The sequence below is a fragment of the Colossoma macropomum genome, unplaced genomic scaffold (assembly GCF_904425465.1).
Source record: "Colossoma macropomum unplaced genomic scaffold, Colossoma_macropomum, whole genome shotgun sequence".
In the NCBI taxonomy this organism is placed as follows: domain Eukaryota; kingdom Metazoa; phylum Chordata; class Actinopteri; order Characiformes; family Serrasalmidae; genus Colossoma; species Colossoma macropomum.
The window spans coordinates 19,783,608-19,807,433 of NW_023494789.1; the positions used below are offsets into that span (position 1 = coordinate 19,783,608).

Here is a 23,826-nt window from a genome sequence, read left to right on the forward strand (position 1 = left end):
TGATGCAAAATAAGACATTCTAGGGAATTTGAATGAGTCAGAATTCTCCAGATGTCTGAAGACTTTAATGCCATCCAGATCTCCCTTACAGAAAGTTATTACACATAATGGTTATGAATACGCTGCCTTTGTTTTAGGATAATTTTGAAATAACTTGAAACATATTTTTTAAATACCTTCATAGCAGAGAGGTACATGATAGGCGTGCCAAGGCAAAATCGCCTCTAAAGAAAACTTTTTCAGATTTAACTCTATTTTACCATTATCAACATTACATATAAAGCCTATGTAGGTTCGCTGGCCATTGTAAAAAGTAAACAAAATGGCTTTATTTGAGGAGACTTCCTATATTTAAGTAGGCTTCCTATCACCACCTCTGTAAAGAAATCCCAATTTCTCTACAAAACACAATTTCACAACAGACCACTCTTAATGACTTTGTTTACATATTCTGAATTGTGTTGAAACTGTGGAAAATCAGTGGAAACGCCTCCCTTCACAACACAGCACAGTTTTTAACATTCATGTATGACACAATACAGCTGTTACAAAGAGCAATGCAAAAAACAATACACACGCACACACATACACGCTGAAACACATTCACCACACACAACGCCATGTTCAAAGAATTTAAGCTGAGTGACTGTTAATCTACGTGCTAAAATGCTACAATGGGAATGGATGGTTTACAATGCAAAAAGGGGAAACATCACCCACCAATAATCACAGCATTGGAAACACATTTTCATTAGGGGGGGAAACAAAACAAACAAAACAAAAGAACACATAATCATGGATTGTCAAAATGTCACATATCACTGTAAGTACATTTCTTATAGAAGCCCACAAAATTCACAGTATGCGATTAGAATTATAGCTTGGCTCTAGATCATACTATTTTAAAAATATAACTTTATACACAAATATATAGTCATACTCTGTTTCCTCTCTCAGAAGACATCTATACAAGTTTACACTGACGTAAAAGCTTCGAAATAAAATACATTCTATATTCTGCAGCTAGCGACACAGAAACGAACGGTTATGATGAGATACAAATCAAAATCTGCCCAGATGCACAGACTTTGCGGGGTTTCACATCCGAACATCTACGCTGCATGCAGTGTACAAAGCAAACTAGGCCAACCAGTTCCCTTCTTTTTGAAAAAAAAAAAAAAACGCAATACTACACCTAACTGTATTCAACAATGATTTGAAGTTAAGGCACCTTTAATATTTCAACATTCATGTATACTTTTGACGGTGGGATTGTTTTGGCTTTGCTTTGCATTCACACATAATAAGAAACGTCACATACAATAAGCAAAAACTCAAAGGCAAATTAAAACTGTAAGTGCCCGGTATCAATAACACACAACGAAATATACAACAAACAATCACATAACAATGCAGACTTTGTATCAGTTGGTTGGAATGTTAGTGTAACATCTGAACACCGATGCTCAGTGGGCCACAATTAACAGATACACTGTTCATTTTGTTCATTTGTGAACAGATTTTTACATGTTTGCGACGCACACTGGTTTCAACATTGGACTTTTGCATCTGAACTGACCTGTCCTATCCGTGCTCTGTATTCTTTTGCAGCAACTGCTAGGTTGGACAAACTTTACAAAATGCTGGCAAAAACAAAAAAACTTCCTGAGAAGTTGTTGGACACAAATCAGTTTTTGGCAAAATAGCTACATTTATAGTGCAGTGTTAATTTCAAATGATGTTAATGTTGTATGCATGTAAAAGGTCACGCTGTTAGGGCAGATCTGTTTTTTATTGTGAAATTGAGAATTTTTGGAACAAGTATCTGGCTGACAGGCTAAGCAGAAAGTTCAAGTGTAGAGTCAGCTGTTTTAATGTACTAGCAAGTTAATGTTATAGCCTACCACCACTACTGGTACTGTACAGCTGATACTGTAGACAGTTACTAAAAGAGATTTGCCCGAAAATGGATTTGTCATATACATATGGACATTTAGCTATGAAGTTACAGTCATATACAAATGTTTGGCTGCTCTTGATCAAATGACGTTTGTTGATTTTCAAAGTGAAAATAAGTTAACACCTCCTCTGCATAGACACATTGTAACACACAATTACTGTTTATTTGCTGAAATTAAATTAGTGGGGAAAAAAATATATAAATGGGGCATTTTTATGTTTTATTGTTTCTGACATTCAACTCGGCAAATAATTAAAATTGTGCACTTGCAGAAAAGGCTCTGTATATATATATATATATATATATATATATATATATATATATATATATATATATATATATATGTAGAGGACATGTTAACTTATTTTCATGCAGAAAATCAATGGAACATGCAATTTGATGCAATTTAGGGGTGTTCAAACCTTTGCCTACGACTGTAAGAGAATGATTCAGCGATTCAAAGTGAGATTACACAACAATAACAGCAGCTGATCTGTCCTAACAGTGTAACCTTTCCCACACATACATAATAAATATCACTTGAAATTACTAGTGAACTGTAAAGTCAGATATTTTGACAAAACCTAAGTTGTACATTATAGTTTCTCAAGGTTAAATTGGGTTTTTTGCAAATGTTCTGTAAAGCTTGTCCAACCTAGCAAGTTGCTTTTTGGAAAGGTTGACTGTTTGCAATAAAGCTACAAGGAGACAGTGTGTAAAAGGCATGGTGGTCTATGGATACATCTACAAAAATAAACCACTTCTTTGCTGAACAAATGCATTGGCTTCTGATATAATGCCCAGATAAGTTCACTCTCTATAGAGTCTATCAGTGATCCAATAGTGATGCATATAAACTGCTGCTATTTTTGCCAGTAGCTTATGAAGCTTCAAAAGCAAAGTAGTTGATTATTCTCACATTACATCTGTTGTAACTGTTCATTATCTAAGAGATAAAATAATTAACGGGATTATTAATAATCATCTGTAAGCATGTTTCTGTAATTATGTTTTAATCTTGCTATATTTTCAAAGCCAAGTTGTTGTACATAGCTGATGCACATTTACATCAATAAATAAATAGACTCTTAAATGTATTCTTATTAAATATTATCATTTATACTATCTTTTATATTAAAAAATGAAGCTGTATAAATGGTTTATGAGAATAGCTTGAACTATCTATAGCATTAGGATAAAGACAAATGCATTTATAACGTGGCTACTTTCAGTATTTTCATAAAATTCTTTATATAAACTTTTACCAAAAAAATATATTTTATTTTACAATACATTTATATATAAATGCTATTATCTGATAAAACCAGAATGTCTCTTTTAAGACATTTACACCAATCATTCTTGGCTGAATCTTGGGTGCATGTTTTGGCCTTGGAGCTCCAGTCTGAATCACTGCACTTTTGGTATGACAAAAGATGCAAATTACAATAACTATTCTATAAGACTGTGCTTGAAAAAAAACATACTGATGGCAAATGCCAGCTAATGCAAGAGAAAGTCCTGTGGTGGCTGTGATGCTTATGACAATAACGACAGTCATTTTTAACCTAAGGAAGGAACACAGGGTGCAGAGCTGGCAAAATGTGGCAAGTAAAAACATTGGAGCATGTGTGATTGACAGAAAATCAACAGATCAAATGTAGTGGTTTGCTGGACATATGCATTTTTTTTTGTATATTTTGGAATATTCTTGCCCTGAAACGAGACATACATGGTACTAATTATTGATTGGCCACAGTTTTGTAGCTATTCGCTTGCTTTGGCACTTTGAATAGCGTTGTGCAACCACATGGAGTCTCGGCCTCAATCTAGCTGGCTGATCTTCCAGATGCCTCCACGCAGTAAGAATGATTGGGGTAAACAAGCTTTGTTATGTACAGACATTTCCCATCCATATATGGTAAAAACAAAATTCTCTGTTGTAGTCTTTTTTTTCTGTAAAGCAGCGTGTAAAAACTGGCTGGTTTCTCACCAGCATTTATCATCTTCCATCCCCGATTTGTCTTCCAAATGCTGCTTGCATTCTCAGACTGACTCCTCATGCCATTTAGGACAGGACGGTGAGCTCTTCCACTTCCAAGCCAAAGCAATTAGCCAGTTACTGCTGCTGTACATGCTACAAAATTCACTCAGTCCTCCTCCCCTTTCAGAAAGCTTCTGAGACTAAGAATATTAAGGAAAAAAACAAACCTCACCAGGGTAAAAGAGCTGTGGTCACGGGAAAAGGGTGCAGCTTGGGGAAAAGAGGTGTGGCCTGGGGAAAAGGAAGTGAATGTAAGGGAAATAGGAAGTGGAGCCAGAAGAAAAAGAAAGTGAGGCAAGGGTAAAAGGAGGGTGAATGAAGTGTGACCAGAGGTAAAAGAGGTGTGGCCCTATGTGAATGAGGTGTGGTTATAGGTACAGAAGGTGTGGTCATGAATGGCCAGAGTAAGCGTAGCCAAATATAAAGGAGGTCTGACGGTGGGTAAAGGAGGTGCGGCCGGAGAAGAGGAAGTGTGCTATGCATTGCTGCTGCTAGAGCAGGGGGTGCTCTGAGTGCTGCCGATGCTGTGGGCTGCACTGCTGTTCTCAGAGGCAGGAGGAGACCGCACCACCTGCTGCTTGCTCGCTGAATCACCTGGAAAGAGGGAACAAAAAGAAAGAGACAGAAAGATGGTCACTTCAGCATCCACACACTACCATATCACTACCATGTCAGTGCCACTACTGTGCTGACAATGGTCCATCATCCAAAAAACATCTGGTCAGTGACAGTCCTGTGGTGGTCCTTTTCCATTAATACATGGGCTAGATGACAGTGATTGTACACCTACTGTACAAAGTGCACCTATATGGTAGGTGTTTCTGATAAAATGGCCATTGAGGTACAAGGCAGGCAAACCTAAACCAATAAACTGTCAACTCAGTGTATATTGTCACTGCTGTAGTGATAACTACAGGTGAAAAAAACCTTCTTGACTTTTAATGGAGGTTAAAGTAAAAATATTTGATTTCACATGCTTTTAGAGCATTTCTATTGGTCAATTCAACATGGGGGTATAATAATAATAATAATAATAATAATAGTGACAACAGCTCCTTTGGCTGGTCCTGTTTTTTTACTGAGCATCTATGACTGTGTTTTTGTACTTTAGCTGTGTTTATCTACCTTTTTCTTTGTGTGTTTATAAACTCTTGTGCACTTGTGCCCACATTGTTTCCTGCATGTTCTGAGCCTGAGAGAGAGAGACAGAGAGAGAGAGACAGAGACAGATAGAGAGGCAGAGGGTGTTTAAACGTCCAGCGTGATGATTAGTTTATTGAAATGTTTGTTTTGATGATGCCTGGAAAGACGGACATCAGCTTAAATGAGACACGCTGTGACTCAATAGACTCTGACTAAATACTGACCAAATATTAGCAGCATTAACCCCTTAATCTCCAAGTGTCCATTTTAGGGTCCACACTCCAGTTCCTCATTCTAATAACGAAATACCTTACAGATTACTTATGAATATTGCATAGTAGTTACTGAGACATCTTAAGATTGATACCTGAATTTCTTTCTGTCTTAAATGAACAGTTTTGAAGATTTGTCTGCTGTAAAGTTGGAGCAATATCAGGAAAATAAGAAAGCTTCCATTTGTTTCGAAAGCTGCTCTGATGAAAGACTAGTGTTTCTGATTGAATCCTAAACACTGAATCCTGTGTGTTTCAGATTGTTGGTATAGTGCTTCACCAGCATTATAACACAGCACTTCAACCAGCGCTACACAAACCCCACACTGCAGAAAACACACTGAATCTGCACACACTTTAGCCACGAGCCCACCATGCACCAGAACTGTGTGTGTGTGCATGTGTGTATGGAAAAAGAGCAAGAAAAAGAGACAAAGAGAGAAGGAGAGAGAGAGAGAAATAGAGTCTTTTTTGTCATTACATCGACTGCAGGTTGGATTGCACTTGGAGGGTGGGGTAAAAACAGAGAGAGAGGAGAAACTAAAAGAAGAAAGAGGGGGCAGAGGCCTAAAGAAGAAAGAGAGAAAGAGAGAGAGAAAGAGACCAAAAGGAGAAAGAGGGAGACAGAGAGAGAGAGAGAGAGAGAGAGAGAGAGAGAGAGAGAGAGAGAGAGAGAGAGAGAGAGAGAGAGCATATTTTCTAATTACTGCAGTTGTGTACGGAACATTTCTCCCTATTTGTGCGTGTGTGTTTTCTCCTCAGCCCACTGTTGGACCCTCAGTCTGTCTGGTTCCCCCTTTCAGGCCTCTCTGCCGCTAATGTTTGCCAGAGATGTGCTGCCAAGCAGCTTGAGCTAAAAAAGGCCGCTCTTCTAACTACAGCCTGCAGACTGGCTTACAGTGTGAGCTTTCTCTTCATCCTCTCATCCCCTCATCCTCTGATCCACTCGCCATGTTAGAATCAACTACACCTCCTGACCACTGAAGAACAGGAGAAAAGGGGGATCATAAAGTTTGCAGAGAAACAGATGGACTACAGTCTATAATTGTAGAACAACAAAGTGTTCCTATATGGTAAGTGGAGCTGATAAAATCAACAATGAGTGTAGAAACAGGGAGGTGTGCTTGATGAAGTGGCTGGTCTGTGTATCTAAACCACACTGTTTTTAGATTATTGAAAACATTGTTTCCTAAATTTTGAACAGTAGTATAAAGCAATAATACATTCTTTATCATACAGCTCTTTCTCCCACATACATCCAACATCACTCCTACATACACCTCCTCCTCTACTGCAGCCATGAATTTCATGTGCTGATATGCTGAAGTGTATGTGTGTGTGTGTGTGTGTGTAATGGCAGTGTGTTGACCCTGTCTCCTGTGACTGCTCGCTGTCCCTGAGGGTAAACTCCTTAACCTATCACTGTGATAAATAACAAAGAGGCCAAGAGGATCACTGCAGTTCTTTAGCAATCGCATCCTCTGCATTCCACACGTAATGTCCTCTAAAATAAACGATTTGAACCTTTCCAAAGTGTGCTATGCAGCCTGTTTTTACAATGAAGATGAAAACAGTGTTTGGGTGAATTGGTGAAGTCAGCACTAGTTAGCACTACCCTACAGTAAGTGGTTGACGGCAAACGGGATAGTCCATTGCTTTCAAAGGAGCATATAATTCTATACATATAATGTGTTCTGTGGGTTCTGCTTCTGAACTGCTTTGGTGTTGCTCACAACTCTCAACTTAGAGCTTTATCTTTTTTCTTTCAAGAAAAAAGAGAAGAACAGCGACTATGCTGTGCTGATAGTATTAAGAAGTTCCGCTGCAAGGAACTCACTACTTAAGTAGTTTTTTGACCTGCTGCTTTAGTAATTCATTTTTCTTTTTTTTGTTTGTTTTTTTTTACCTTTATCACTAGTTTAAAGACTTCAGTACATGTTTAGGCTAATCCTCCCACCTCTGGTGGTTATTTCTCACGTGTAGCTCGGTGAAACAAGCTGAGAAATTCTGTTGAATGTGCAGATTCTAAACTTCCAATACATATAATGTTTGTAAGTAGAAGAGTGGATATTTTATTACTATTATTTTATTATTTGAATTAGATGAAAAGCTATACATTCTTATTTCACATGTTTGCCACTTTTTGTGTTTATTGTTTTTAACCCATGCTTATCTCTACACAGCTGCCTTCAGAAGGCCGCCTGTCTACCACTAATGGGTGTCAAGTTTCCTACAGCCACAGGATTTCAGCTGAAGTACTTAAGTGTGTTTATATAAAAGTGTGTGGAAGAGCGCAGAATCACTCCATAGATCACATGGACAGAGAGATAAAGAGACGGAGAGAGACAAAAAGAGTCAGCACAACTTTTGCCTTTTTAACAGTCTCTGCCTCTAGGGGAAACAAAATTGCCTTATTTTAACATCAGTGTTCAAGATTTAATATTTTAAGCTGGTTTTAAAAACCATAAAAACTTTAGGGGTATATTTCACAAATACCTCCTTTTAAGGGCAATGTAAATGTAAATCTAATTCATTACATAACTGCATAATTACTTATTAATTACTTATTAAATGCAACCTAGTTACTGAAAATTGAAGCAACATAAAAGTAAAAGCTTTTAAACTGTGCTTTAACCTTAAGGTACTGATAACCTTTAGTGCCATTTTTTGACACTTCACTACAGAGGATTTATCGCAACGTGGAAACCAGCCGTGTTAAATCCAAGTGCACTCTTTACACCTGTTTCCGTCAGAACAAAACAAAGTTAAACTTTGGGAGTCCATCCAATCAAAAGACTTTCATTTCACTTCACTCTCTGGCGGAAGCCTATAAAAGCTGAATAATATGCCTGTCTCCAGCACAAACAGGTGGATAAAGATAAGCCCACTTTCAGAGGACACCTGATCTGGCTTTTATTTCAGCTCAACATGAAAGGCTAAACTCAGTCGCCTGCTCAGTGCAACAGTAAACCAAGCAGGCAATACAGCGATAGGCATTTTTTCAGGCTCAGAGCTTAATGCAAATGGTAACAGTCATTACTGGTTTAAGCCTTTGTAAAAGAACTCTTTCACCAAAAAAACAGCAAAGGGTGTGAAGTTTGCTTCTTTAGTTAGATTTGTCTATTTTAATAGTTGAAGTGAATTGTGTAGATGTGATTCAGGTTGACTGAGCTATTCTTTTAAAACATCCTGACAGTTCAGCTGGCGTGCTAATTAAATGAAAGCCTGTTGTAAAAAAGTGTGGTATGGAAGAGCAGGTCAACGGTGCTGTGGACTGCGACTGAGGGGTGGTACCAGGGTGGGAAAGGAGAGAAAAGAGCACGCTCTTCCTCTGAGGGGTCACTGCGGGTCGTCAGCGTGGCGGCAGCAGGGTGAGGAAAGGGGGTGAATCTTGGCATCCATGTGTTTTTGTGTGTGGGCGTGCATATGTGTGTATGTGTGTGTGTTTTCCTGCAAGGCCTGAGGAGACCCTCACTGCGGGGAATTCCAGTGCAGTTTCATTGTACCCAGAATACCTCTAGTCAGCCCCTTGGCCACCCAGTGCCCCACCAACAACTGAAAGAACGGAAGAAGCGCCGAGCTTCGGCTGACCAACAGGAAGTAACCACATGCCAGTGCTCTTGTGTTATTGTTGTTATGCTGCTGTCAGCACATCATCGAAAAGGGGATTTTTTTTCCCTTTCCTATTATGGAAGAATGATGGATTTTTATAACTAGAGATGTCCCACTTTTTTGCCACCAATCCAATCCAATGCAACTGCACAGTGTACTCTGCAAGTACATTAAAGTTAGTAGAACCAATTCAATTTAAGAGATGCTAGGCTGCAAACTGCTTTAAAATGCTGCAGTAAAATCATTTTGTTTTTCAAATGACCATTTTATGGTGTCTTAGGACACTGTTTTTGTATTTCAAGTTGCTTTAATGTGCACTTTCAGCAGGCTACTCCTTTGTCTCAGCTTTAAACATGGTGTTATGTAGCCTTCAAGTCATGGCGGAAATACAGTATTTACCAGATGAGCACACATGAGCATCACCACAATGTCATCATTTCTAGTGTTTTTTCGCTGCTCTTTTTGTGAAGTAATGCAAAATGAACTTACTCTTTTTGACGATACAAAAAAGCAAAATATTTCAATAAAGTATTCCAACAAAGACCACTTGAACACATCATGCCGTACATATGACCTCCAATGTCATAAGCAGGATATTCTAAAGGCTCATTCTCAACGTCGTCTGTCCATACGCTGCATTCATTTCATCTGTATTTGTGCACATTGAAAGCTTACAGATACAGACTTAACAGAGCAGTACCACTAGAAACTGTGAGTGCTGTGTAGCCAATAATTCATGCACGACACAATGCCAATTTCTCTGCTTGGTAATGTAAGTGAAAAAAATTCTCCGTCCACATGTCACGAAATATTTAATGGCTTTACAGACCACCACTTGCTTAATTCAGTTGTCCCAGTCTTTAAAAAACAAATCATGCATTCTCTTGCTTTGTTGAAATGAAAACCTGCAGTCACACTGGCCCTCTGCAGATTAGATTGGTTAAATTGAGTTAGTTTAGTTTCTCTCTCTCACCTGTGTGCGAGTAAATGAACCACAGGGCTCCAGTCAGCAAGGCTCCAATGACGAAGGCTGCAAAAGCAATGCCCACCACCGTAGGAGTGTCCAACACATACATGAATGCTACAAGAATCAACAGTGCATGTGAGACAACATATATAGTTCAGAGTAAGAATGAAATTCCCTACAAAAAAGTGTGTAAAAAGCACATTTAACATTAAACTGTAAAAACTGTATGCAAACTTACATTCACGATCATCAGGAGCAACATTTGAAGGCAGAGGCTTACGGGTTGTGGGAACTAAAAAAAAAACAAATAAGCATGTTCAAATAAAAGAATATGCATTGCTATTTATCTGGTTAGTTCATCATTCTAATTGTGCAGGTTTACTAGAGCAGAAACTCTCTGCAATGAAAACATTGACTGACTGTAAATATATGTCCAGTATTACTGCATATACAGTGCTTACTGTGTCTTTACAATAGTTACTGTGATTTTAATGCTGTAGGTTTACAGTAAACCTACAGTACATCTACTCTGGGGCACACAGTTGAGTGCACCCTAACCAACGAGGCATATAGCATATATATAGCATAAACAATATACATACTCTATATGGCCAAAAGTATTCAAACACCCATTCTTCTTATTAGTAAATTCTGCTACATTAAGGCACACCAATTGCTGACACAGGCGTTCAACTGTGCACACAAACCTTGTATAATCCCCACTGTAAAGCATACAAAGTGATGCTCTGGAGCAGCCACACATGAACCTATGGTCAACATGCCTAATGCCGAGGGTCAGCTAGAAGAATATTATGAAAAGTTATGTGTACAGTCTTGTTACATGTGATAATGTAAACTATCCTAAACTAAAAACCTCATGTTTTAACATCAAAACCAACAGAAAAAATCAGAAGTGCAGACTCCAACCTGCTGAAACCGAATGTACATTGAATGTAATTTATTTATTTATAGTTACTATGTCATTAAAAATGCAATTACATTGAATAGTATTGTAAAACCACAATAATCTCGACATCTAAGGGTTAAATCCCTAAGGGCTCATAGATGGGTCAGGACCTAATTACAGTTTACAGTTTAATGAGTTAAAAAAGGCAATGATGTGCCCGGCTAAACGAGAATAAGCCTGCCAGTCTGACAAGGACTTTGAGCTTTATTCTCATCGCAGCAGGTGGCAGATAATCCTCTCAAAGTCACTGACACCCATTTCACTTGGACCCAACTCCACAGGATCCTGCAGAGATATGGAGCTGGCAGGGCTATCTCCTCTCAGACAGCAAGCCAAAGCGTCTGAGCGGCTCCACGGCCCGCACAATCCAGCGGATGGGTTTCGGCCTCTAATTAGCTCTAATGATTGTCCACCACGCTGCACAATAGATCCTGTGTGCCTGCGGGCTCCAGGGTCACTCTGGAACAGCGCCAGGAGCTGGGCACAAACGCAGCTATTCTGGGAGAGAACACCTTTAGGTTTTCATCCGTACTGATGGGTGATGACAGACTATCAGAGAAAAGCTCTTTTACAGTGAGGGAGACGGCTATAGAGAAACCCTCAGCCCACTGATCACCAGCCACAACCAGAATACCCCGCTCACCTTATCTCCACTGTCCAGCTCATAATGTAAAAGAATGCACGGGCAACTCATCAACAGTACTGACCACATATGAACTCTTGAGGCAGGCAGTGGTAAAGTGCTGTAAGATAAGTGTGCTATGTAATATATTAAGTGTGCTATGTAAAGTGTGTGCTTTGTGTTCATGTGGAAATGATGTCCACATTTGAATCAAATTAATTACATTTTTTCCCAAGCAGACTATGCACTGAGCAGCTCCAAATGAGGATAATTTGCTGGAAAATACGTGTACGCTATTATCAGTCACACATTACACATTTAAAATATTTTATGCATACAATACAATACTGTTTGAGTATAATGTTCTGAGTACTATGTTTCCAGTATAGTGCCCTAAGTGTATTGTCTTACATTGTCCAGTATGGCACTATGTGTAATGCTTTACACAGTCCACTACTGCACTGTGTATTGCCTTACACTGTCCGGTATTCTATTATGTGTACTGCCCTACACTGTCTATTACTGCACTTACACTGAGTATTGCCCTGCATGTACTGTCCTATATTGCACAATACTGAACTATGAACAGTACTACATTTCACTGTATAGTATTCCACTGCATACTGCATTACACCAAACAGTGCTGCACTGTGTACTACCTTACACTGTACATTATTCCACTGTGTACTGCCTTACATTGCATATCATTGCTCTATGTACTGCCATGCACTGTACAGTACTGCTCTATGGACTGCCATGCATTGTACAGTATTGCTCTATGCACTGCCTGTCACTGTATAGTATTGCACTGTGTACAGCCATACACTGCACAGTACTGAACTGTGTAGACTGCTTTACACCGTAAAGTATTGCTCTATGCACCGCCTTACACTGCACAGTATTGCTCTATGCACTTCCTTACACTGTATAGTATTGCACTGTGTATAGCTTTACACTGTACAGTGCTGCACTGTGTGGACTGATTTACACTGTAAAGTGTTGCTCTATGCACTGCCTTACACTGCACAGTATTGCTCTATGCACTGCCTTACACTGTAAAGTATCGCTCAACGCACTGCTCCACACTGCACAGTATTTCTGTATGCACTGCCTTACATAGCACAGTACCGCTCTATGCACTGTCCTACACTGTACAGTATTGCCCATGTACTGCCTCACACTGTACAGTATTGCCCGTATACTGCTTCACACTGTCAATTATATACTGTCCTATATATACTACCTTAACTGTGTGTCACTGTCCTGCACTGTCGTATTGTGTCTACATTGTTTTATTCTGAACTCTTTGTGTTTTTGTGCATCATGTTGAACCAATGAGAACAGTGAGAAAGCTTGTTGTTATGCTGTTTTTCTATAATGGCAATAAAGTTGAACTGAATTGAACTGCAAATCAGTGCTACACCTTTACACTTGCAGCAAAGCAGGATATTAATCATCAAATAAAATCCCAGAATCTCTTAATGGGGTTTATGTGGTAATGATGGTTTGGAAAGGCAAAGAACACAAAAAGCTCAGTGTTGAATGGATCCCTGAACACTGCTACACCAGCCCTAGATGCTGAGGACTTCTGGCTTATAGCTCTGCTCCACCCAGCCATTCAAAAAGATCATGGGTGTCCAACTCCTGGCCTAAAGGGCCTCAGTCCAGTTTCTAGAGTTGTCCATGAGTAAGGATTTTCTTAGATGATCTTAGGTGGCTAATACATAAATAACGTAATACCGTGTGTACATTAAATGGAAGCCTATATGTTACAGTATATGTTTTTATTACACTTTGCAAGCATGAACAGATATAATTTAGCCTAACAATGCTTCAGATGCTTACGTTTTTTAGATGCATCATATTGAAAGCTGTACTGTGTAAACACTTTTTGCAGAGCTTACATTCTACATTCCTGGAATCATCACAAATTTCAAAGTGCTCATACATGGAGGATTTTTTAATATTTCTTTTTCCATATTATATCCGGCTTGCTCTACTGCAGCCAGTGTGACAGTGTGACATGATAATATGTACAGTAAAATAGAACAAAACTTACATGTAGAATCACTATATGGTCTATATAGTACAAGCTTTCATTTGCGTTTCAAGTCCATTTGATTTCACAGCTCAAGATTTAGTTACAAGGTTTAGCAGGTGTGTTTGACCAGGAAAATCATTAAAATATGCTGGACTCTCCAAGCCCTCCAGGACCAGCACTGGAAACCCCTGTAACGGAGCATCTCAGAGGGAGGCGAAGGGAATGGAACTCAGGGCTCAGTGCCTCACCCTTATCCAAAATCCTTTTGTTCTGTTCTCTTGGTCACCTTTTGTGGTCAGCTTGGTTCTCAAAGGAGCAATGAGGGAAAAGATTGAAAAGAGTGGACATGTTCATGTGTGTGTATTCTGGCCAGCTGTAGAAGCCGCCCCAAATCCCTCAGTCCACAGCCTTTTTTGCGACCTCCATTACCATGGTGACCTTATTTTCCTTTCAGTCCTAACCTCTTTGTGTGAGATTTCAGTCTCTAAGCAATGTCTTGCACACATACCTTCCACATACACTCCTACACAATGACTCAGGGAGAAGCTTTAAAAGAGTGGGAACTGCAGAATTTTGTAACGAAAGAGAAAAAGGTCTACAGTGAAGTGCCGAAATAATTTTAATGGTAACGAAAATGAGAAAATGTGATTAAGGTGCCGTTTGTTCTTTTTGCTCGTTATTGCTGGTCAATGCAGACACATTCAAACAGTTTGAGAGGTATCAGATCAACAGTGAAAATATGGGCTGTGTGAATCTTTTTCCCAGTTTCTATTATGGACATTAGACAATGTCAAAAATAGTTCATAGCTAATGAGTTAATTAAATCTTTAACTAAAATAGTTAATCAAGCTCAAAGATAAGTACTAATTATCACTCATTCCGATATAAATGTATTACTAATTTTGCCAGTTTTTGCTTTAAATTTTTTCTATTTGCTGATTTTGCTGGTATCTTTTTTTGTTTCTGGAATCTTAAAGTAAGTTTAAAGGACATCTATATAATGTGAAGTTACTAGAAAGAACCCTTAAACTGATATAGAACCATAATAAAACGTGAAGGTTCTTTACAGCTTTAAAGGTCTTTCAAACATGGTTCTTTGTGGGACTAAATTGTTTCTTTAATGACATCACTCAAAGAATCCTTTAAGAGTACTAATTTGTTTTTATTTGTTTATATTGTCTTGTGATTGTACACATTATACTGTGCTTATACATTATACTATACATACTGCTACTCTTAAAGGCTCCTTGGATGTATGGTTCTAGGCAAAAACTTTAATTTTAGGACCTTTACAGTATGTGCAGATTTTTTAATCTTTAAAAAAGGTTCTTTATGGAATCAAAAGTGGTTCTTCTGTGGTAACCTTTTTTAACCCTTACCCTGATGTATCTTGTCTCCAATAAGTTATTAACAAAGTATTGATAATTTTATGAAAAACTGTCAATAAATTCACATAATAAGATTTCATTACATGCTTCCAATCTAAACACCCAAATGCCACCACGTTAATCACCTAGGGCTTTGGTATTACTGCAATAACCTTGGTAATATAGGTTCAGTCAAAATTAGTACATAAAGAAACAGAAACATACAAGAATAATATTAGAATTGGATTATAGAACCGGATTATATATTTTGATCATTACACATTTAATGAAAAAGGACATAGTTTATAGAGAGGCAGTAAATCTGCATTTGAACATCGTGTTTTCAATCTGCATTTGAAAACTTAAGCACTGCTGTGTGTTTCTCAGTGGACAGCGTGCCCACAAACAGCTCTCTTTGATTTGCAGATCAAGCCCCAGCGTCGGGCCGCTATCCAGGGTGAGCTGCGAGCCCCTTTCAAAGGCTGCTTGTTTTCTTTGCCATCTCAGCATAAGAGATGTCTTTGTCTTCAAAGCGTGGCTCAGAGCCTTTTTTCATTACAATTATGGCATATCTGTGTTTTCTTAATCCTCACCAGAGAAAACAGCTCCAGCAGCGGCAACATAAAATATGCCTTCTCATCACGAATAAACTCGCTGAATTCACACTGGACTCCAGCGTAATCTGGATATAGTCGGAATTCAATGTACAGTCCAAGCCAAATGCCTCGGTGTATTCAGGCAGGTGTGGAACTGAGGACACTCCTTTTGAAGTTCTGTTCTGACTTCAGTTAGGAAACAACTGTTACTATGAAGGAATAACCAGCTTTTGCTTCTCAAAACTCTGAGGACACCTTGCACACTTTTTTAATCTTTTTTTTTTTTCAAAAGATTTTGGAAGAAAAAAAGACTTTTTCAGTCCAAAATGTGGATAAATACCTGAAAAGTTTGAGTATTGATGAAGGGGGATAGCATGTGTGGCCTTTAGCATTACACTGAAGGTTTTTCCCTTCAGTTATGCAGTTTTGCAATAAAAAATGTCAAACTCAAGTATGTTAAAACATTGCAAACAAACATACTTACTTGTGTAAAAAAAACAAGTGTAAAAAAAAACTTTTGACTGGAAGTGTACACTCTTAAAAACAGAGGTGCCAAAAAGGGTTCTTGTAGCTGTAGAAAAATTACTTTTGCTTTTGTAAAGAGCCTTCTTTTAAGAAAACATCTTTCGGGAAGTACGAGTGTCAAAAAACTCATTTGAAGCACAAAAGAGCTTCCACATAATGGCAAACACTGGTTTGATATTAATTAAAACGTTTTCCTTGAACGTGCAAGGCAAGAACCATTTAGAAACCTTTAATTTTAAGACTGTACTTCACTACTGCCAAACCTGGCTTATAATTAACAGAATCACAACCATTTATCAATGGGATCTAAATAAGTGACTTATTCATGTCACCATGCCTCATTTCCTAATAGACCCACTGCAGGGCTTTTTGATTAGTGTGGTGTGATCTCTGCCAGAGTTATGAGTCAACAGATTTGACTCAGCCGGACCGTACTGCATTAACAGGGTGTAGCTGGGCCAAGAGCAGAAAACAAGCTCTCATGAGGTCAGTCAGGCTCAGATTAGATAATTTTAGTAAAATATGATGTTCAACCACCACCCAGATACCCTCCGGTGTTTTAGCCTTTTACACACATATCGTTCCTGTAGAAACAAAAACCTCACTTCTCCAAAATGACCCATTACATGTCCAAAAGACCGTAGACACCTGGTCAATCAATGTTTCTTCTAAAATCAAGGGTATTAATAGGGGAATTGTGCCACCTGTGCTGCATTAACAGCCTTTACTCTTCTAGGAAGGCTTTGGAACATTGCTGCGAGGATTTGTTTGGATTCAGCCACAAGAGCATTAGTGAGGTCATTTACTGATGCTGGATGATTAGTCCTGGATCGCAAATGCCACCCAAACTCATCCCCAAGGTACTGGATGAAGCTCCATCATTACGCATCGCAGTTCTACTGCAATGCTGGGGGGACTTTATACCCCTTTGGCTGACATTTGGCATTGGGCACAACGATCCTTGGCTCATGTGCAGCTGCTGCAGAGTGTCATATTCTGGCAATACTTTCTATGAATACTGTAAAAGCTACGTGTGCAACTGAGCACCTGTGTCAGCAATGGGTGCACCTTAAAGTAACTAAATTCATTAATTAGAAGGTGTTATTTAGCATTCTTTTCTCATTAAATACATTTTTCTTTATGAATTATATTATCAGTAAAACAATTAGTAAAAAAGTAAATTAAATATTTCTTGGTAAATTTCTTAAAGTATTGGGTCACATCTCCCTTTTGCTTAATCAAGTTTGTACAAAGGCCTCTAATGAGTAGATCAAATTGTCTGAATACAAGTTTCAATGCAAGAGATGAGATTAAAAAAATCTAGTTTTGAACTTAAGCGTTAGCATGGTCAATGTCACAAATTTGCTTACATTTAAATAGTGACCTAGAAATAGTGCAGAATCTTGAGTATTTCTTCTCCTCTAAAGCTACAACCTGTTTATTTCCAGGTTTAAATGAAAAATCCTAGATTTTCAATGTGGTCTCAGGCTTTAGGACCCTGCTGTAGCCTAATAAAAAACAATGGAAAACTTTTAATACATGTTAAAGTGATGAGATTCACTTTGGGCCTTTTCTCTTGGTCCTTTCATCATCAGACAGTCAGTTTGACAAGACAGTGATGATATTTTACTGGCAGACTGCTTAATAGGCGTAAAGAAAAGTACATGAGTATATATCACATTAGGGCTGCTTTATCCGCCTGCCCTCCCCAACCCAACATACGCACTCCCTCTTTCCTTTCCACCCTCTCTCTCCCCCTCCCTCTCTTTCTGTGCCGGGAATGGGAGGTCTCAGAGGATGGTTAAATGAAAACAACTGCAGGCCAGTGCTGGAACACCGCGCTTTTTCCGTTTCTTAAAAACTGACTGAGACATAACGGCATCTATGGCCCCTCACTCTAATCAGCCACACACGCACATTGTTCCTTAAGACTGACTGGGACATGACGGCATCTATAGCTTTAATCAGCCACACACAGTATGCAGTACGCACACACAAACAAACAGTATACAGAATTCCATACTCTCTGTATAAACAGTGGGGGGTAATATGGCTTCTGTCATTTCGTTAAATGATAACAAACAAATCGTTTGTAGCACAGATAAACCTGTCAATGACAGCAGCAGCAAATATAAAGCAGCGGTACAGCACCAAATCTGTTTTAGGATGCTTTCAGTAGTGTTGCACCGATACCGATACTGTATGGGCTCCAATACTGGCACTTAAATGCAGTATCGGCATCGGTGATGGGAATACAGATACATATGACCGATACCACGGAGCAGGTTCTGATGCATACATACGGGCCAGTAGACAAAACTTAACAACTCATCAGTGGTGTGGGCTAACATGCAGCATTATAAAAATTCTCATGGCAGAATCTGTAATAGCAGCATTTGGTGAGAAAAAAGACACTAACGGAGCCAAACGCAGCGTCCTGAATGGCTCGTCTGTCGCTGTGTGGTCACTTACAGTCTGAGTTACTGAGAGAGTGGAAGGAACCGCCAGGCTCTGAGGATAATGATAGCATTTAGCCACAATTTAGCCTTTAGCATAGCAACCCAGGCCTGTGCGTCTACTAGCCCCACCTGCGGTGTGCCTCTGTCGGTCAGCTGTATCACTCAGCAGCAGCGACTCGAGGGCCGTCACTTCAACCAAGCCAGAAATAACACTGCAAGTCACTAATACCGATAGCGTAAACGACGGTGATATTTACTGAAATGACGCTCAGGGATGCAGCATGAATGAACAAGCACTTATGAGCAAATGATTTGAGATATTTGGACGTTTTTGAGCCAGAGAAGCTGCTGTGTGCTGATGTGTAAACACCACAGGTTTATCTGTTAACTGTTCAGTTTTGTTTTTAACTGTTCTGCACAATAAAGATATTTCACATTTACTTAAGTTATTATACATGCTTTTATTACTAATTATATAATAGTAAATACTAAATACATACAGTAAATAAACAAAAATAAGTTTTCTTATGCATCTATTAAACATAACCCAATAAGTAAATGCCATCTAGCCCAGCTGAGTGTGTTTTATTTGTGATGCAAAACATAGACTTTACCAAAATAACATATTTTAAAAATGTAACTGTACAAATATCAGGACTTAAATGTGAGTTAGGTTAGAGTTAGTATCAGTATCGGTACTCAGTATCGGCCAGTACGGATCAGGTATCATATCAGTAGGGAAAGAGTGGTATCTGTGCATCTCTAGCTTTCAGAGCGATGAAGTTGTGTTAACATTTAAAATCGGTAAAATAGAAAGTTGTAAAATCACAAATGTGCCAGTCGTTCATGCCAGCCATAAACACAGTAACGTTTAACACAGATACCTTTAGTATCTAGGCAGAAATGTTCCACTCAGAATTATACTAGAAAAAGTGAGAAGAGGACAAGATAAATGATTAAATGTGTGAGTCGAGAAAACAGGAAAGATAATAAGTTAAACAGTTTCATCTTAGAAAACAGTAATGTAAAGCAATTGAACATTTAGATGGTGAATTTTCAAATTCTTGTGCCATTATGTACATCTATTTGTCATGGAAACGGAAACATAATGGTTAGATTAGCCAACAAATCGAAAAGAAATAGCTGGTAGATGAACAGATTTTGGAAGTAATCATTTGTAGCAGCTCTACATGGTACACACACACCACACACCATGTACTGTATACATACACACTCACAGTATGGACTATACACATAAACACACCCACACTCACACAAACTGTCCTACAGGTCCTGCTCCACAGAATACATTAACACATCCTCTGCAGTTTAACATACTGAGAAAAAGAAAACAAAATTTACTTTTACAAACATACACAACTTTCACACAAGCCACATTTTATGTTTTATTTTCTCCAATATGTTAAATTCAACAGTGATGGTGTGTTAACATGTGCAGAAGTGTGTTCTCTGTAGAGGATGTGTTAACTTTTCACTTAGTAAATCCACAAAGCCTAAGAGAACCCGGTCGCCTAAACTTTTGCATTCGACTGTATACATACACAAGCACATGGCCTTGTTCCACTGCTCCAGTGAACCACACACAAACGTACACACATAGGGGCCCCCTGCTCTTCTGCTGTAATGAGTTACACACACACACACACACACACACACACAAACCACACACAGTATTCCACACACACATATGATAATGCTGCCACAAACTAACAGACTCCAGATGGGATAATGTGCCACAAAGCATGACATGATAGGAACTGTGTGTGATCTGAGTGCACCCTATTCACACACACATACACACACACACACACGCACACACACACACACACACACGCACGCACACACACACACACACACACTGATATACACATCCCTATATGGTGTCTCACCTCCTCTACCATAAATATGACAATATGAGATGTGATAGGTAATTGCTAAAGTCTATACCTTACTGAAGGTTAAGGTGTTATCTCTCTAGAATAACCCTACAAACTAGTGCCATTTTAGAACCCTGTTATTCAAAGTAACAGCATAAAATAGGGACCACTTTTGCCCATCTACCGGTGCATGCAAGTATCATGCACTAGTGATTTTTTCACGGTATCAGTATTCTCTACTGTCAACAACAATATTGTGTTTAGGAGCCAGTATCAGGTCTGATACTGTTACAGTATCAGTATCAGTGCAACACAAAGTGTTAGACACGGCAAGATCGTTTATTATTATTAGTTTTTTTACTTGTCGACCAAGCATTTCACCAGCGATGCATTGAGAGTCTTTGGAGGAGTTACAATACCATGTCAACACTAGCCATAGTGAAAGATATCAAAGGTGACAGTTTTCCTATTGCTGCACAAAAGATGCATGCAGCTGCCTTTATTATTGGATATGATTTGTTTCTGAGTGAACGCATCAACTTATTCAGAGTGCAGTCCAGATTAGGCAGCATTTATGGTTGTTTTATCTAACCAGAGTAACAATAAAACTCACCTGGTGTGTGATTTATATTGCTATTTATGTTTGTTTATTCAGAAATGTAACTTGTGAGAGAAACTATATTAAAACCTACATATTTTCATCTTTGTTAGACCAAATATCAAATAAATGTAACAACAGCACTGAAAATGTGTGTCATTAAAAGAGAACATCAGATTAAATGGCAGAAACAGCCATATATTTGCATCAGCCTTAAAGGGTTAAGGCTACTTCTCTGGGCAGTAAGTGTGTTTTTGCTTGTGCAAAACACTATGTGAGACTAGAATAAACACAAGTAAACACTAACACTGTAAAATAGTAAAAAAAAAAAAATCTTGTTTTTAGTGAAGTTATGCTATGTTGTGAGGTGGTTAGACGAACGCAGCCCCAACAGTTGTATGGATTTGTTCAATTTCACCAGCTGCACCCCTGATTTAACTTAATTAAGGATTGACCAGCCCAAGCAGGATCTGAAGGAGTCTTACCAGGTGTTTTTGTGCTTTTATCCTCAGGATTGATGTGATTTCCACTGTCATTTCTGTCTAAGACAACCACCAGTGGTTTGGTGGAGGTTTTGGTGTTCATCATCATTTTGATAATGGTGTCCAAGCTGACGGATGTGCACGCTTCATCTGGGAGCATACACTGCAGAAAGAGAAAGAGGAGCATTACAACAGGATCTTGCTGCAATCAGCAGGCATAGGGACACCTTACGATAAAAATTAAATAGAAAAAAAGAAAAAAGAAGAGAAGAGAGGAGAAAAGAAGATAAGAAAACAGTCAAGTGTTTAGTGGCATATGGGCACTAGAAGATAAAAAGCACCACATGCTGTAAAACAGACCAGAAATTGATTTTTTCTTATGTTTGAAGTAGGGTCCTTTTAGCAGAACCAGACTGTCAGATTAAAAACATGAACACATAAGCATGAAAAGCCTTTGTGAGGTTTACTGCAGAATGTTTTCACTGTTTCATATGTTTCATAAAAGCAGAGAGTATTAAAGGAAAAAAGACTATTAAAGCCATCCGGATCGTCACAGCTCTTTGTCCTATAGCAAAGTAAAAACATCCTCTTTGATCAGAACACACACGTAGATGTTTATACACCATGCTGTTCTAGGGGTGAGCAATACCTTATATCACAGGTCATATCAGATATTACAGAAACCTGAATCAATTACAAGTATTATATAAATATCAGATTTAAACTAATTTAAGAGCCTGTAAACAACAACATCCAGTGTCTATTAACTGCATAACATGTTTAGTAAGTAACTCACTGGAGTCAGTCCATTATCTTATTTTATTGATTTATTGATAGCAATTATTTTTTGCTATATCATGACTTGTACCGTGTAAATGCCTTCAATTATGATATGATATGATACTATATTTTTGTCAGCAAGGGGTGTCACTGAGTGATAAAGGAAGTCATAGACTGTGTATGAGAAATGGCAATGACTAAACTGGAGGAGAAGTTGAGCAAAAACAACAAATTAAAGAGCTACTTCAAATCATTTTTTGAGTAAGCTTAACTCAAAACTGTATTTTAGAGACCTAATTAAGATGCACTACCAAAATGTTATGTTGGCACTTTTCAATAAAATATAAGTTGAGAAAGTTTATGTGCAAAGTAAATTTCAAGCTGGCCTGACTTTTCATTTTTCACAGTGTACTTGCTTCAAATGTGTACTAAATATCCACATGAATGAAACAGATTACATCAACATAATTATTGTGAAAAGTTAGTAAAACTTTATGTGTTCACATTTGAATCAATGAATGCAGTGCTTCATTTTTTTCAGTGTATGCTCTCAGCAAGGTTGACCTGAGTCAGCTGCGCTGTGAGGTTAGCCATAAGACAGAGAACACACACTCTGCATGTAAGGCACTGATAAAGGAGTGAAGGGGGAATTAAGAGAGGGATGACTGGGAGGACATTGAAGGAGGGAGGAATGGAGGAATATAGAGAGAAAAGCCTGGAGAAAAACTTTGTTTGGCTGTGTGGATGGTTGCCCGGTAACGCTGAGGGAGATTTACACATCCTGCTCTTGTGAAGAGTGGACGGATGCTGACAGCTGGTGCAGGCTGACCAGTGCCAAGGTCATGAATTGAAACACAAACGTTCAGAGTGAATGGAATAGTCAAGTAGGCAGAATGTAACAGAAGAAGCCTTTACGCTCTCCCTATGAAAGGTCATGAAAGGAGGATGTCCAGGTATTTATCATAAGCTACAAACTGCACATTAAACTGTGATTTAACACTACACTTGACCGTTTTAGTTTAAAATTAAGTAAGACTAGTAAGCAAATACAATCTAAGTTTGAAGAGAAGAGAAGAGAAGAGAAGAGAAAAGAGAAGAGAAGAAGCAGAAAGAATGAGAAGAGAAGAACGAGAAGAGAAGAGAAATAAAAAAGCAGACAGAATAAGAAGAGAAGAGAAGAAATAATGAGAAAAGAAGACCAGAAAGAATGAGAAGAAATGAAAAGAGAAGAGTAGAGAAAAGGCAAAAATAATGAGAAGAGAAGAGAAGAGAAGAGAAGAGAAGAGAAGCAGAAAGAACGAGAAGAGAAGACAAGAGAAGTGAAGAGAAAAGCAGAGAAGAAGCAGAAAGAACAAGAAGAGAAGACGAGAAGTGAAGAGAAGAGAAGAGAAGAGAAGAAGCAAAAGAATGAGAAGACAAGACAAGAAAAGAGAAAAAGAAAGAATGAGAAGAGAAGAGAAGAGAAGAGAAGAGAAGAGAAGAGAGAGAAGAGA

The 23,826-nt window shown here is 38.5% G+C and overlaps 1 protein-coding gene across 2 annotated transcripts in view; it reads right to left on the minus strand.

Annotated features, from left to right (window-relative positions):
* Positions 1-2,304: 2,304 nt before the first annotated feature.
* tgfbr3 (transforming growth factor, beta receptor III) overlaps positions 2,305-23,826 on the minus strand; it is a 154,816-nt gene continuing 133,294 nt past the window's right edge. Inside the window, exons 14-18 of one of the 2 annotated variants that reach the window (XM_036570440.1) lie at positions 21,557-21,716; positions 10,237-10,290; positions 10,005-10,112; positions 5,130-5,196; positions 4,493-4,598 (exon numbers count right to left, since the gene is read on the minus strand). In XM_036570440.1, coding sequence (XP_036426333.1) covers positions 4,595-4,598; positions 5,130-5,196; positions 10,005-10,112; positions 10,237-10,290; positions 21,557-21,716 — 393 coding nt within the window. In that variant the 3' untranslated portion in view covers positions 4,493-4,594. Of the gene's footprint in view, positions 4,599-5,129; positions 5,197-10,004; positions 10,113-10,236; positions 10,291-21,556; positions 21,717-23,826 lie in introns of both variants that reach the window. The other variant, XM_036570439.1, reaches the window with a different exon arrangement.